Raw genomic sequence first — 17404 nt, 5'->3', positions numbered from 1 at the left:
CCTCTTCCTTTTGATGTAACAATCTCTAAAGATTCCTTGATCATTTGAGGTCACAGGAACTCCCAACATAAGGATTCCCTGCCCCAGCTTGGTCTCCTCCATATCATTGGCTGTGTAAAGAGTGGTTAGATGCTTTGTCCCATACAAGGCCATTCACGGTGGCCAAGATTTTATTTGGGCAACCGGGGTCTCGGCCACCGGCTAAAGCACCGCCTAGAGCCCTGTGTCACCTCTCTGGGGAAGACCTGCCAAATCAAGTACCAATTAGGCATGTAAGTGGACAGCAAAAGGCCTTCCCATGGGATCAAGGACCCTGGTGACAGACGTCCTGCTCTCTGAGAGCTGTTGGCCAATCAGAGGCTGGCATCTCTTTAACTGAGCAGGGCCACTGCAGAGGTGATGGCTGCTGCTGGTACTGGGCTCACCAGAGGCACTGGAACCAGGCCACAGGTAAGTCAGGGCGGGAAGGGTTTCACCGGGTGGGGTCATGAGAGAGGGGTTGTAGGGGGTTGGCTGTCAGCTGGCTTCCCCTTTCCGATGCTGGAACCCTGTTCATGCACTAGGCGCCTTTTAACAAGGGACTCCCTGTGGCCGGTAAACCAATCTGCACACAGGCCTGTCTGTCGCTGGGCTAATTCTGATAGTCTTGGGATGAGGCCCTTAATTGGGCAGTAATTCCTCACTTAATGGCCTCAATTGGCTGTTCACAGGCCTCCCTGCCCTGGACTTAACTTGGCTGGAGGCGGGAAGGTGGCGGTGTCCCATGGCCACCATCACTCCCAATTATATGCTCTCTCTACCTCCAAAGTTGCTGCGGCGGTGAGTATAAAATTGTCCCCCACCCTTGTGGGCGAGGACCCAGGAGTGTGCTGGAAAAGAGGTGGTGATTTGGTCCCTACATGCCGGCAGATTACCTTGATACAGCCCATTGCATGATTGGCATTGTTGACAACATCCTTGTGTTACCTTCAACTTGGATTAATACTGTCAATGATTAATAATTATCTTCAAATCTTTTCTCCACCTCTTTCAGAATGAATAACTATTCGTTGTATAAATGTGTTTCATTTACTTTTCCCAATGTGCATTATTTTACATATATAATTTTATAATTCATTCTGGGATTTAGACATCGCTAGCAAGGTCAGCATTTATTGCCGATCCCTGGACACATATATCCTGATAAATTTTATCTGTCATTCCTACACCCTAGCAACATTCAGCTATCCTTAAAAAAAGTGTTTGAGAATAATTTTCCATATTGTTTATTAGTGTTGCGAACCTCAAATAGGCGCCTTCAGAATTCATGAATCACTTTATTCCTCTTTATTCATCTCTTTATTCCTATTGCTGCCTCAGTTTTTAACCCAGCTGGCAAATTTGGCAATATTTTATGGGAGAATTTTTTTTTTCAGTCGTTCACATAAAGTCCTGGAGTTTCTGCTTGGTTGCATTATTTGATTCAGTGCATTTTGCCAGAACAAAGAACAGTACAGCACAGGAACAGGCCATTCGGCCCTCCAAGCCTGCCCCGATCTTGATGCCTGCCGAAACTAACACCTTCTGCACTTCCGGGGCCCATATCCCTCTATTCCCTTCCTATTCATATATTTGTCAAGATGTCTCTTAAACCTCGCTATCGTATCTGCTTCCACCACCTCCCCTGGCAGCAAGTTCCAGGCACTCACCACCCTCTGTATAAAAAACTTGCCTCGCACATCCCCTCTAAACTTTGCCCCTCGCACCTTAAACCTATGTCGCCTACTAACTGACTCTTTCACCCTGGGAAAAAGCTTCTGACTATCCACTCTGTCCATGCCGCTCATAACTTTATAAACCTCTATCATGTCGCCCCTCCACCTCCGTCGTTCCAGTGAAAACAATCCGAGTTTTTCCAACCTCTCCTCATAGCTAATGCCCTCCAGACCAGGCAACATCCTGGTAAACCTCCTCTGTACCCTCTCCAAAGCCTCCACGTCCTTCTGGTAGTGTGGCGACCAGAATTGCACGCAATATTATAAGTGTGGCCTAACTAAAGTTCTGTACAGCTGCAACATGACTTGCCAATTTTTATACTCTATGCCCCGACCGATGAAGGCAAGCATGCCGTATGCCTTCTTGACTACCTTATCCACCTGCGTTGCTACTTTCAGTGACCTGTGGGCCTGTACGCCCAGATCTCTCTGCCTGTCAATACTCCTAAGGGTTCTGCCATTTACTGTATACCTCCCACCTGCATTAGACCTTCCAAAATGCATTACCTCACATTTGTCCAGATTAAAGTCCATCTGCCATTTCTCCGCCCAAGTCTCCAACCGATCTATATCCTGCTGTATCCTCTGACAATCCTCATCATTATCCGCAACTCCACCAACCTTTGTGTCGTCCGCAAACTTACTAATCAGACCAGCTACATTTTCCTCCAAATCATTTATATATACTACAAACAGCAAAGGTCCCAGCACTGATCCCTGCGGAACACCACTAGTCACATCCTCCATTCAGAAAAACACCCATCCACTGATACCCTCTGTCTTCTATGACCGAGCCAGTTCTATATCCATCTTGCCAGCTCACCTCTGATCCCGTGTGACTTCACCTTTTGTACCAGTCTGCCATGCGGGACCTTGTCAAAGGCTTTACTAAAGTCCATATAGACAACATCCACCGCCCTTCCCTCATCAATCATCTTCGTCACTTCCTCAAAAAGCTCAATCAAATTAGTAAGACACGACCTCCCCTTCACAAAACCATGCTGTCTCTCGCTAATAAGTTTGTTTGTTTCCAAGTGGGAGTAAATCCTGTCCCGAAGAATCCTCTCTAATAGTTTCCCTACCACTGACGTAAGGCTCACCGGCCTATAATTTCCTGGATTATCCTTACCACCCTTCTTAAACAAAGGAACAACATTGGCTATTCTCCAGTCCTCTGGGACCTCACCTGTAGCCAATGAGGATGCAAAGATTTCTGTCAAGGCCCCAGCAATTTCTTCCCTTGCCTCCCTTAGTATTCTAGGGTAGATCCCATCAGGCCCTGGGGACTTATCTACCTTAATGCTTTGCAAGACACCCAACACCTCCTCCGTTTTGATAATGAGATGACTGAGACTATCTGCACTCCCTTCCTTAGGCTCATCATCCACCAAATCCTTCTCCTTGGTGAATACTGATGCAAAGTACTCATTTAGCACCTCGCCCATTTCCTCTGGCTCCACGCATAGATTTCCATCTCTGTCCTTGAGTGGGCCAACCCTTTCCCTGGTTACCCTCTTGCTCTTTATATATGTATAAAAAGCCTTGGGATTTTCCTTAATCCTGTTTGCCAATGACTTTTCATGACCCCTTTTAGCCCTCCTAACTCCTTGCTTAAGTTCCTTCCTACTGTCTTTATATTCCTCAAGTGCTTCATCTGTTCCTAGCCTTCCAGCCCTTACAAATGCTTCCTTTTTCTTTTTGACTAGGCTCACAATATCCCGTGTTATCCAAGCTTCCCAAAACTTGCCAAACTTGTCTTTCTTCCTCACAGGAACATGCTGGACCTGGATTTTAATCAGTTGACGTTTAACAGACTCCCACATGTCAGATGTTGATTTACCCTCAAATAGCCGCCCCCAATCTAAATTCTTCAGTTCCTGCCTAATATTGTTATAATTAGCCTTCCCCCAATTTAGCACCTTCACCCGAGGACTACTCTTATCCTTATCCACAAGTACCTTAAAACTTATGGAATTATGGTCACTGCTCCCGAAATGCTCCCCCACTGAAACTTCGACCACCTGGCCGAGCTCATTCCCCAATACCAGGTCCAGAATGGCCCCATCCCTAGTTGGACTATCTACATACTGTTTCAAGAAGCCCTCCTGGATGCTCCTTACAAATTCTGCCCCATCCAAGCCCCTCGCACTAAGTGAGTCCCAGTCAATATTGGGGAAGTTACCCTGTTACCTTTTACATCTTTCCAAAATCTGTCTACATATCTGCTCCTCTACCTCCTGCTGGCTGTTGGGAGGCCTGTAGTAAACCCCCAACATCGTGACTGCACCCTTCCTATTCCTGAGCTCCACCCATATTGCCTCACTGCATGACCCCTCTGAAGTGTCCTCCGGCAGTACAGCTGTGATATTCTCCTTAACCAGTAATGCAACTCCCCCACCCCTTTTACATCCCCCTCTATCCCGCCTGAAGCTTCTAAAGCCTGGAACATTTAGCTGCCAATCCTGCCCTTCCCTCAACCAAGTCTCTGTAATAGCAACAACATCATATTTCCAAGTACTAATCCAAGCTCTAAGTGAAATTGGCAGAATCAGCATAAAGGATTGTGGAATTTTTGGTGCAAATTACATTCAGCAGAAATTGAGTTTCTGCAATCTTTTACACTAGTTTAAAAACTTTGCACAAGAAGCAGACTCCCCCCACAAAACTGGCCATACTCGCAGATCGAATTAATCACCAATGGGAGTTTCTGCTAATTGCACCCGTCTGCAAGTCTCCATGGAGACTCACAATTAAGTTGGTTCTTTTGGGTACAAGGACGCTAATTGGAGTTTTTCAATGCTATTGAATTGTTTTCATACACTAAAACACTGACTACTGTACCCCACTATAGCTAGTCAATGGTTCGGTATATTTTTAAGGGTAATTTTCAGTCATTTAAAAATCAGGTCAAGCATAGGTGGTGGATTTACATGGTAATTTAAAATGCTTTTTTCATGATGAACCCATTTTTAGCCGTACTAATCAAACTTCACCAAGTTTACCACTCTTAAATATATCAAGGAATATTTTTTAAAGGAACTTTATTTTCAGGAAAGTACATGTAAAAACGCAGCCTGATTGCACTGGTTCATTAGTAGACTTTGTGCTGGTGATATGCAAATGAGTTTGAGCAGAAACTCCAGAAAAAATACTTTTCAAAAATGGCCACAATTTTAGGCACAATTTGCATCCGTTTCACCAATTGCAAAACAAGAACTTTATCAAATGTTTCCTGATAACTCCATAATATCTTAACCACCAGAGAACCCTTGTTCAATAATTTTGTTACCTCCTCTGTGAATTACAGTAGATTAGAAAGGCATGAGTTACTCCCTCAAATTTGATGTTTTCTGTTTTTTGTTGACATTACTTAGAGATGTCTTATTGCATTACAGAAAGAACTATGCAGTGAAATCTGGTTCCGTAGCGCCGCTGGTTTACGAGCCATGTTAGGAAGGGCTATAGTGCGGGCGTCCCATATGTGCGCCGAACAATGCAGAGGGGGCAGATCGTGGTGTCAGTCAGTGTCTAATGCTGATTTGGCGCCTGATCTGTCACTTTGGACCTTGCAGATCCTATTAAACATGCATGTTGAGCTGCAAAGGGACCCTCCCCCCAACCCCCACGTGCACTGTTTAACGAGATCACGGTGCAATTTTTAGGTGAGAGGTTTCTGACTTTCTTTTGTTGCTGCAGAGTTAATAGAATTACTGTGTTGTTGGAGGAGCTCACACAAGTTCTTTCAGTCAGAAGTGAATGGTGTGGATTTGAAAGGCCTCTGAGCGGAAAACTTGTCCTCGGTCAAATGTCCCCACTTCTGACCTTATGATGGAGGGAAGATCATTGATAGAGCAGTTGAAGATGGTTGGGCATAGGAGACTACCCTGAGGATCTCCTGCAGTGATGTCCTGGCGCTGAGATGTTTGGCCTCCACCAACCAGAACCATCTTCCTTTGTGTTAGGTATGACTCCAACTATGGGAGAGTTTTTCCCCGATTCCCATTGACTTCAATTTTGCTAGGGCTCCTTGATGCCATACTCAGTCAAATGCTACCTTGACGTTGAGGGCCTTCACTCTCACCTCACCTCTGGAGTTCAACTGTTTTGTCTATTTTTGGACCAAGGATGTAATGAGGTCTGGAGTCGAGTGGTCCTGATGGAACCCAAACTGAGCATCGGTGAGTAAGTGCCACTTGATAGCACGGTTGACGCCACCTTCGATGTCTGGAGGGCCCTGTGGAAAGATGAGCTCTCCCCTCTTTTCCACCTCTACCACTAAGGCCTCTTGTGCTGCATCAGAAAACCTAGGAGCCCTCTCTCTCTGGCCTGCTGTTCCAGTTCTCAGCTTTCTTACTGCTCATAGTCTGTTTCAGCCCCTGCTGCAGCCAGAATATGCTTCTCCTATAAGAGCTGCAGGCTCCCTTTAAGAAGTGCAGGCTTGCTTTAATTGGTGCTATCCACACAAGTACCTGAGCCCCCTGCTGAGCGTGTCACCTCTCAGCAATGCATTTTGTGCCGGCTGCATGCAATAAACATGGAGATGAGCTGGCAGCACAAAATTTGCATGCTGCCTGCATCACCTTGATCGGGCACAAAGTAATCGCACATCACGTATCTGCACCCGCTAATGGATCTTATCCAATGTTTAGCCTCCGGTGTTTGCTCAGTAATGTTTCTTTCTCTACTACAAAATATATATTTACTTAGCCATGTTTTTAAACACCCTGTTGATTAAATAGCATCTTTACTGTCCACTCATCTTTCATCACTGTCGCACCACCCTATTTATTCTAGTCATTGCTGCTGTATTTAGTAATGCACACTTTTATGTTAAGCAACCATATCCAAATAGAAAATCATTATGTGTGTCCTATATCTGCACTGTAGAACAATAGGTAGAACAATAGGCATCAGGTGGCAGGACTATATCTCCAACACAGAAGTCGTTGAAGCGGCCAACACCCCCAGCTTATACACACTACTGAGTCAGCGGCGCTTGAGATGGCTTGGCCATGTGAGCCGCATGGAAGATGGCAGGATCCCCAAAGACACATTGTACAGCGAGCTCGCCACTGGTATCAGACCCACCGGCCGTCCATGTCTCCGTTATAAAGACGTCTGCAAACGCGACATGAAATCGTGTGACATTGATCACAAGTCGTGGGAGTCAGTTGCCAGCATTCGCCAGAGCTGGCGGGCAGCCATAAAGACAGGGCTAAATTGTGGCGAGTCGAAGAGACTTAGTAGTTGGCAGGAAAAAAGACAGAGGCGCAAGGGGAGAGCCAACTGTGCAACAGCCCCAACAAACAAATTTCTCTGCAGCACCTGTGGAAGAGCCTGTCACTCCAGAATTGGCCTTTATAGCCACTCCAGGCGCTGCTTCACAAACCACTGACCACCTCCAGGCGCGTATCCATTGTCTCTCGAGATAAGGAGGCCCAAAAGAAGAACAATAGCCTGCTTTAAGTTGTGGATTAAATGGAATAAGTTGCTTTGAAGAATATGCTTTATGTGTATTTGTGAAACAGCACAGCATTTTACAGAATATTAAATATAAGCTCTGAAGAATGGCAAGTAACACATTTTTAAGATCTTCCATTTTTGACATGTAGTCACCAAGCTAAGCAGCACCTACTTTAAAATAAAAACACTTTGCAGCAACCCACGTCCGAGTGAAAATAAGCCATTTAAGCCTTGAAGTAGGTGGCATACCTGGTAAAATTGAAACGTCAAGGCCCAGCTGAGTTTAATATTCAGGCCTAATTTCAATAAATTTCCTCTAACACCTACCTGCTACCTGGCCGGCAAGTGAGAGGGAGAAAGCTGCAGCCAAGGGAACTGTTCCTGGCAATCAGTTGAGTGGTCATCATGATTATGGGACAGGAGGGAAGCAAGGTAGCATTGTTTCTATGTGAGGCACTGAGGAGCACTCCTGATCATCCTGGCTCATAGGAAAATCTTCTAAAATGTTTATAAATCTTTCTTGCATTCACCTCTCATGCCCCATGGTACACCTTCCTTTCTGCGGCTGTCCTTCTCACATGCTGAAAAGAGCAGGTTAATATCAGGAGCCAGAAGGAAGGCAGTGGAATCACATGCTAAATTGCTGCCCTAATGATAACTTCCCGCCCACACTGTTTCCGTCAGAATTTAAAATTTATTTGGCAGGCTCCCAGTGGGATTTCTGTCTTTGTAAGGAGGCCTGCTGGGGGAAGCGGGGCTAGGAGAGCAGAAAATGCTGAAGCAGTCTGACGCTGCAGCAGACTAAAGGGGCTGTCTTCCTCCAGACTGAGAATCTGGTTTCTGGCAGATCCCGTGTGAAGAGTTAGGACAGGAATGCGAGTTTAATCACCCATTGATCAAATGAACTCCCTGTGGTGAGCCTTTTAATTTTTAAAAGGCCTCTACTGGACCAAGCCACACAGATCACTTGTTCTATACAGGCATTCCTCAGTCCAGCATTGCTGTGGTTCTAATGATCATTAGAGGCTCATGCATTTTTCACCCCTGCTCATGTAAATTCAGAGGGAGACTCTCCTAAGCCCATATAAATGATTTTATTTTAATTTATTTTTTCAGTTTCCATTTTTCTGATCCTTAGTGGATCAAGAGCTGTGGTGCTGGGTAATTTTTTTTAATGTATATTCCTTGTAGGTTCCCTAGCTCAAGTAGAATGTTGTTATTTTGTTGTGTTACGTGAGGTAATTCCCTTCTCCGAGGTCCACCACAATCCCAGTGTACGAATGCAAAAAAACATGATGATGATTCAAAGGCAATTGACATGTAAGCAGGATGCATCACAGTAGCATGTCGCTATGCCCATGGCAAAATGTAACTGATACTAATCTGAGGTGTAACTTTTTGCAAATAATGGTGCCACTATAAAGCTCCTGTCTGTTCGGATGTTATGTGTCACACTGAAATTGAGAAAATGCGGTAAACTTCTTATCTTTCTTAAAAGTCAGTTATTGAAACAGGATCAACTCTAAAAGAGATTTTGAATGATTCCTGTTAAGTGTATGTGGTGCCGTAAGTCCAGGATGTTAACTGAAAGCAATTGAGTGATTTCATTTCTATGCTTTGGGTAATTTATTGATTATGCAGAAGGTTCAATTAACCCTTTGATGAAGATAGAAAAGAAAGCTGGGAATTTCCTGGGAGCTGCTCCTGCTCCAAAGTTGGAAGTGCAGCAGAAGCTCCAATTATGCATAAATGGGAATATAGGAACAGGAGGAACTAGGCCATTCAGCCCTTTGAGCCTGTTCTGCCATTCAATGAGATCATGGTTCATCTGTACCACAACTCAATTTACCCTCTGGGATCCCACCACACTTCCGATGTGAAGATATGGCACTGGAGTGGGAGCACTCTGAGGAAATTCCCAGTCAAAATCTCAAATGAAAATGGAAAATGCTGTAAACAAAAGAAAAAACTCAACTTTTTGGTGACTGACCATCCAAAATTCAAAATCGACACCGAACTATACTCATAAACTGATAGGTGACATAGGAAATAAACATTTTCCTGAAGGTATAAATTGATCTAAGTCTGCAGAGTCCTGCCAACAAACAACAAAACTAATAGGAAGCATTCCAGACTGAGTCAATACCAAGTCTATAATAATCAGGTTCGAAACAATCACAAATGACAAAATATATTTTTGCTTCCCTTGAGCTGTTTGATGCAAAAGATAAATATCCTGGCTCCAAAATCTGAAATTCTGTTGCCCGGGTGCTGTAGGTGGAGCACTTTCGGGGTGGCTGGGGCAGATTTCAGGGTGCTACCCAGTTATACCAAGTCAACACCCCCTTTTTTGCCAGTCAGATATTCGGGTCAGAGTGGGCCTTATGTGCACTCCTGGAATCCAAAGTTGTTGTGGGCTTTCAGGAGGAATTTAACATTTAAAAGGTGATCTCAGCAATGCAATCAATTGATTCTCTTTTGGCCCGGATTTTGTGGGCCAGCAACGAACAAACAGCGCTAGACTTTCATTACACTTACTCATGCCCACAGACTTGCAGTTATTATGGGCTGAATTTTCTGCCCATTGGTGACAGGCTGGAAGACGGGAGGGCTGGCATTGGGAGGGGAGCTCAATGTCCAGTGGCGTGAAACTTGGCAGCTTGATCACCCGCTGGGCAGCCAATTGAGCCATTTCAGTGGCATTTTGCCCACATTAGGAGAGGCTGCCGCTGAGTGGGGAGACTGCCAGGTAAACCCGGGGGTGGGTGGGCCCTCCTTGATGGATGCTCCATGTCCCATGGAGGGAAGGAGCCCCCCAGTGCAATGACCATGCTCATAGCAATAGCGCCGGCAGTGTTCCACAACCCCGAACAAACCACCCCAAGATCGCCAGAGCCTGCCTGCCAGGCCCCGGCTTCTCCCAAACACACTGACCTGTCTTTGAGGGCATCCCAGCATTGAAGCGCGCTCATCCTGGAGTTGCAGTCTCAGCAATGGCCACCGCTAGTGGTGGCACTGCTGAGGAGGACCAGCAGCTTTTCACGCAGGCTGCTGTCCTTAATTGGATGGCAGCCATGGTGACTATCTTAATTGGCTGCCACCCCAGCAATATGCCAACCAAGGTCCTACCATCGACGAAGCGGGGTCAGCTCCTGCTTGCAGTCCCGACAGCAGGACAAATTCAGCCCTATAAATCCAAAACAGTGTGGTGCCCTCTACAGGGGATATGGAACCTGTGTGAACAGGGCAAACAACTGTGCATCTTGTTAAGCAAACAGATTGAAGAATCCTTCCTTCATTTGTTACCTCTAGACTTCACTATTCCAAATCACTCCTGTCTGGTCTCCCAAATTCTACCCTCTGTAAACCTGAGGTCATCCAAAACTCTGCTGTCCATGTCCCAACTTGCACTAAGTGCTGTTCACCCATCACCCCTGTGCTTGGCTCCTGATTAAACAACACCTCAATTTTACAATTCACATCTTTGTTTTCAAATCTCTCCATGGCTTCACCCTTCCCTTTCTCTGTAATCAATGCCAGCCCCATAACTCTCCAAGATGGTTGCACTTCTCTAATTCTGGCATCTTCCCAGTTTAATCACTCCACCATTATTTACCATGCCTTCAGCTGCCTGAGCCCTATGCTCAGAATATGTGCTCGGAAGTTCTTCTCAGGGTCTCCTTGGGATTGAATACTGCTGTTCATTGTTACAAATCTTGGAAAAATATTTGATGGAAATTAATTGAACCTTCTGCATTTTTCCTCAAATGGATCAGGTGAGACCTTAGCATTGCATATGGGACACGGTGTTCTAATTTAGTAAGAAATCTAGATTTTACATTTTCAGAATTGGGGTGAAATTTTGCTATGCGATATTAATAAAATGTATTAATGAATTGATTTGTTGAAATTCATTTAACTACTTAATTTAGTCTTTTGCAACATGACACATCCACATATTTATACTGAACCAGCTCTCCATTGATTCCCAGCTCTGCCTTTAAGCATAAACTAATTGTAATAAGTTGGGGGGAGTAATTTTGACTTCCGTGTAAATGAAAATTGAGAAAGATAAATTAAGGATGGCTGAATTGATGCCACTCTTTTTACATTATCACTGAAAGTCAAAATTACCCCTAAGATGTCTTTATCTAAAACTAAAATTAAATTCTAAACACATTATTAGACTGATATATGGTTCATCTGTGAATTGCAGGTTAGGGAAGGTAGTGTCTCTAAAGTCCTGCTGGGATGAATTATTTATACATTCCCAGTTTTTAATCCTAGGAAAGTCCTTGATATTTTTGAAGCAGAGCATTATTTGATCTTCTCAGTTTGATTGAAGTTCAAGTTTGACTCCTGAACAAAATCAATACTACAGAATTCAGCATATATAAATTCTGTTTACTAAAAGATCATTCATAGCTTTCAACATCTTTAAAAGAGAGAGTCGAAATTATTTTTATGCTGAAAAGTGTTTTGGGGAAGTTACTGTAAAAATCAATTATCTCAACTGTCACTCAATCCATACAAATCCCAAATGTAATTATTTTTGAAACTCTACTGGTTTACTCAGTTATTTCAGAAAGACAGTTGAGGTGATTTGAGTTGATTTTAACTTGTTTTGCCTGACATTAATGGAATGATAATAACCTCAAAATGGAGTGGATAGTCTCACTAGCTCATTAACTCTGACAATGCAGCAGGCGACATTTGAAAAGTACCTACTGCTAGGCACCCAAAGATCCTGTCTGTTTCAGGTGGTATGCCCTTGTTAATATCAAAATTGGAGTCCTCGGATCCTGTTTACAATTTTATATTGGAACTGATTAATGTGCTAATGAGTGCTCTTCTGGGCTGCGGGAAAATAATCTGGGCCTCCAAAGCTCAAGGAATTGTCACTCTTTCTGACCCCTAACAACCTCCACCTCCCCCCACCACCTCTCTCCCACTTAATTACCTTGCTGGCAGCTACAGCAGTCCAACATGATGATAGCACCAGGGAGAGAGATGAGGAGAAATTTTCTTTGCACATTGTTTTGTAATGCACTGCCTGAAAGGGTGGTGGAAGCATATTTAATAGTAACCTTCAAAAGGTAATTGGATAAATACTTAAAAGAAAGAAATAAAGACTTGTATTTATATAGCACCTTTCATGACATCTCAGAACATTCCACATTTTACATCCAATGAAGTATTTTTGAAGTGTAATCACTATTGTAATGTGGAAATGAGGCAGCCGATTTGCACATGGCAAACTCCACAGAAGCAATGTGACCAGATAATCTGTTTTAGTGATGTTGCTTGAGGGATAAATATTGGCCAGGACATTGGGGATAACTCCCCCGCTCTTCTTCAGAATAGTTTCATGGGATCTTTTATATCCACCTGAGAGCATGGAGGGGGGCCTCTGAAATGGAAAATTTGCAGCTCTATGGGGAAAGAGCAGGGGGTGGGACTATTTGGACAGCACTTGCAAAGAACTGGCACAGGTATGACTATGCTGTATGATTCTATAACGGCCAGCCTTAACCTGGCAAATTGCATGGGGCATCCATTTGGCTCATCAAAGCCTATTTGCCTGATGTAAATCGTGGCCACTTCTTTGTTGTGGGTGCTGGTGAGCGATGTCCAAAAGGCAAAGAGCCCATTAATTTTAAAATGGAATTAAATGTTTTTTTGCCCATTTTTGGAAGGAAAGTAATATTTTGGACATTAACAGGGAACATGAATATGGTTCTACAGTAACCTTGCATTAAAAAAATCTAAATTCATAGTTTCTAAAGTTGAATCCTGCTGCTGCCAAATAGTGGGCTGACGAATCGATGCAGAACGTATTGTGTGTGTCTGAGTTCTTGGTTTGCAATGTGATTTCATATGGTGATGCAAGCGTGCAGATGTAGAAAGCAAAATTTAGATTGATTGCCAGGCCCACTCTGTTTGCTTTGATATGATTATTGTCAGGCACACCCTGAACCTCTGATCAGCTGGCTTCCAGTAAGCATCCCATTGACAGCAGCAGATCGTAAAGTAAATTAGATTGAACAGTGCACAGAAGTTCACAGGTCCCTGTTTGAATCACCCAGGACAAAATCAGTGAGGCCAGTGTGTCTGCAATGAAGTGGTTTTTTTTTAAGGCATCCTATGTCAAAACTAAAAGAGCTGTGCATCACACATTTAATGTTTTTTGATTTGTTGCCCCCTGAAGTTGTTTATATGGCAGTAATGGTTTATTTTGCCCTTTCTTTTTTGTGTTGCAGCTGTTAGATTGTTTTGTTATCCCAGTGGTACTGTTGCTGTCCTGGTTCTTCCTGCTGGTGAGATACAAGGCTCTTCACTTCATTGGAGTCGGGGTGTGTCTGCTGGGGATGGGATGTATGGTGGGGGCTGATGTTCTTGTTGGGAGACATCAAGGAACTGGTGAGTTACTCATTACTTCCATCATCAGAAAATACAATGAACCACTTTGTAATATGTGTCCAAACCATCAGAAAGGTGAAACACAGCATGTTAACAGACTTTGCGCTTTCATACAGCTTTCAAACTTGGGAGAATAAGGCACTCTAGATAATTATGCACCAGTAAGCTTAACATTACTAAGGTCTGGTCCACGTGCCATTTAGTGGAAGTTGTGACTTTACTAAACTTACTTGACTTCATGCTTTAGGCTAATTACATCTACCCCCACCAATAGCTCCACACACCCCTCCCACCCCCCCATTGCCAATTGGGTTGTTTAGTCTTTCAGTGCTAAATCATAGAATCATACAGCACAGATAGGGCGGCACAGTGGCGCAGTGGTTAGCACCGCAGCCTCACAGCTCCAGGGACCCGGGTTCGATTCCAGGTACTGCCTGTGTGGAGTTTGCAAGTTCTCCCTGTGTCTGCGTGGGTTTTCTCCGGGTGCTCCGGTTTCCTCCCACAAGCCAAAAGACTTGCAGGTTGATAGGTAAATTGGCCATAATAAATTGTCACTAGTGTAGGTAGGTGGTAGGGAAATATAGGGACAGGTGGGGATGTTTGGTAGGAATATGGGATTAGTGTAGGATTAGTATAAATGGGTGGTTGATGTTCGGCACAGACTCGGTGGGCCGAAGGGCCTGTTTCAGTGCTGTATCTCTAATCTAAATCTAAGAAGGAGGCCATTGGCTCTTTGAAAGAGCTGTCTAATTTGTCCCACTCCTCTGCTCTTTCCATGTAGCCCTGCAAATCTTTCCTGTTTAAGTTTATATCCACGACACAAATATTTATCATTGTATTAAAACTGCACCAGAATTTGCAATACATTACACCTGAATTGCTATGGTACTGGATGGCTGTGAGTAGATGTAAACATTGTGCACGCCTCAAAATTAGACAGGGAGAATCAACATCTATTGGGTGACTCTCCCATCCGACTTGGCTGTTAAAATGCACCTGGATAAAAATATGATATTTATACATATTAAAAATAATAAATGGACAAACCAAGTCAATATATTAAAATTACATTCACTTCAAAGATCAGTACTATCTCAATACAAAATAAAACCCATATAGAATTAATACATTGCACTGCATTAGCACTGGCTTACTCTTTTACGATTCATAAAAAGCCCCATCATGTCAGTTCAATAATTGGTGTTACTCAATATCTGATGATGTGAATTATACTCTGAATCATATACTCGAATAAAAGAGTGCAGACATTAGACCATGTCTGATTGCTGTTGGTCATATATGAACATTTTATGTTTTAAGTCACTATACAATGATAAAAATGATATTGAAAAGCACATATATGTATATGTACTTCATGGTGAAATCAAACACGTGGGGCTGAATTTTATGCCACCCAGAGAGTCGGATGGTGGCGTGGGGGTGGCGTGAAATTGAGCGGAAGGCTCCGGGAGGCCTTCCCGCCTGGCTCCCGCCTCTGGCCAGCTTTCCGGCAGTCGGACGGCAGGGGAAAACGGCCCGCTCGAGGCCAATCAAGGCCCTTAAGTGGCTACTTAATGGCCACTTAAGGGCCCTTGCCCGCCTCCACAGGTATTTTACCCGTGGCAAGCAGGCATGCTGGGGACATGAAAGGCAGCCCAGCAATAGCTGCTGGCCTTTCTGTGCACCGGGAGGGGGGGAGGGGGGTGCCATGGCAGTCGGGCACAGGGTGCCCGATTGAGGGCTGTCCCTGCCTCTCAACCCACCCCCGGGACCCAAGACGCCCACCCCCCCAAACGACTACCCTTGCCTCGCCGCTACGACCGATCTCAATTGGAGCTAATATGCACTAATTAACATGAAATTGGGGCTGAGATTGGATTGGTTGACACACCACTGTAAAGCATGTAGTATTAAGTGTCAGAATGTCGCTTTTAAAAATGTATGTGAATCCTCTGAATAAAGATCCTGCCTCTGTTTGATGCTCATTTAACTCATCTGTGGTTTATTAGGTTTGAAAAGCACCCAGCCTTTGTTCAGTATGGGATCTCATAGTGATAATGAATTCCAAACTGTTCTGTATAATCAGGTTTTTAGCACCCTTTTAGTTCTCAGCTGTGTTTTGTGCCAAAACGATATACAGTGTGGTTAATCAGCAAATACAGTAATGCCTGCTGCCTGCTCCTCATTATTGTCTAAACAGATATAACTATATACATACACACACACATTTTTATTAATTTCTTCTACATTATTGTTATCGGGACCAAGTTTATGAAGTGTGCTCTTAATGGGCGCCAAGTAAATATTGGGATATTCAGGCACTTCTCTCCATGATTTTCTGTCCATTAATTATAATGACTAAAAGTTATGGAGGATATGCATCTTAATTTTCTTTATATGATCATGGCAGGAAAGTACCCACAAGCAGTATAATTTCATAATTGATTCCATAATATAAAATGTAACCTCTTTGCCATCAAGCCAAATTAAAGTGTGCTTTTTTTCCTGTGCTCATGAAGATTGGAGATGTAATGATGCAGAATGGAGCACTTCCTTTACACTTCTAACACCCATTTCCTGCTTCAAATCTCCTAGGCAGGGGTGTAACCGGCATGGTTCACATCATACACTGACCCATATAGCTCACCTGGGCTAAATGGTGGTTGGGACTTGCCAACTATCCTGAGAAACTGGGGCCACTGCTGCCAGATGAAATGTAGCATTGCAAGGCATAAAGGTCCCTAAAGTCTTGTCAACTGTCTCAAATTTGGGATGGAACCTTGGCCTACTGGGTTTCTGCCCAAACCAAAAGCGTTGGAAATTTCAGTTGATGGGAGGAGCACCAATGTAAAGGAGGTGTGTCTGGTAGTGTTCCAGGGCTACCCGTTGAATTCAAAGGTTCATCAAATCATACAGCACAGAAGGAGGCCATTCTGCCCATCCTGTCTATGCCAGGTCTTTGAAAAAATTATCCATTAGTTTCAATTTCTTGCTTTTTGCCCATAGCCCTGCATATTTCTTTTTTTCAAGTACATATCTAATTCCCTTTTGAAAGTTACTATTGAATCTGCTTCCACCACCTTTTCTGGTGATGCATTCCAGATCACTATTCCTCCACATGTCCCCATTCAGCCCAACAGAACTCTCTCAAGCTCTCAGCTGGCAAAAATTCCATTGAGGACCTAAAGTTCAGTACAAAACTCAACTGTATATCGGCTTGAATAAAATTCCTTTTTAACAGTTTTCTTCTGGTTTTAAATTTCAATGCTATTCTTATAACATAACAGTATTTTCTGAACAAATGATATACATATTAATGTGTCAGGCCAGTGAGAAAATTAACATTAATAATTTCCAATGCAGTTTTATATGTGAAAGAAAAATTGATTGCCAAAGTTGTGGGCTGATGACAATAAGTATTCAGAAAGCTTTCTAACATATGTCTAAAACTAATACTATAATTGATTTTTTTTGTCCCCTTTTGGCCAGGTGATAATAAGCTGCTTGGAGACTTGCTAGTGTTGGCAGGAGCTACATTATATGGAATTTCCAACGTCTGTGAGGAATTCATTGTGAAGAACTTAAGTCGGGTGGAGTTTCTAGGAATGATTGGACTGTTTGGCTCTTTCTTCAGTGGCATACAGTTGTGAGTTCTTTTCCCCACTTTATAATGTGTGGCTACCCAATTAACTCGGAGCCAGATTCAATTTATTTTTATAGCAATGTAACTGCAGGACTTTTTCCTATATAACAGTCACTGCATTTCA

The 17404-nt window shown here is 43.5% G+C and overlaps 1 protein-coding gene across 1 annotated transcript in view; it reads left to right on the top strand.

Annotated features, from left to right (window-relative positions):
* slc35f1 (solute carrier family 35 member F1) overlaps nt 1-17404 on the top strand; it is a 439716-nt gene that overhangs the window by 298473 nt on the left and 123839 nt on the right. Inside the window, exons 4-5 of the mRNA XM_068018370.1 lie at nt 13478-13637; nt 17127-17283. Of these exons, the coding sequence (XP_067874471.1) occupies nt 13478-13637; nt 17127-17283 (317 nt within the window). The remainder of the gene's footprint in view (nt 1-13477; nt 13638-17126; nt 17284-17404) is intronic.

This window comes from Heterodontus francisci, chromosome 3 (assembly GCF_036365525.1).
Source record: "Heterodontus francisci isolate sHetFra1 chromosome 3, sHetFra1.hap1, whole genome shotgun sequence".
In the NCBI taxonomy this organism is placed as follows: Eukaryota; Metazoa; Chordata; class Chondrichthyes; order Heterodontiformes; family Heterodontidae; genus Heterodontus; species Heterodontus francisci.
The sequence above is the reverse complement of the archived record's forward strand: the minus strand, read 5'-3'. Positions and strand labels throughout refer to the sequence as shown.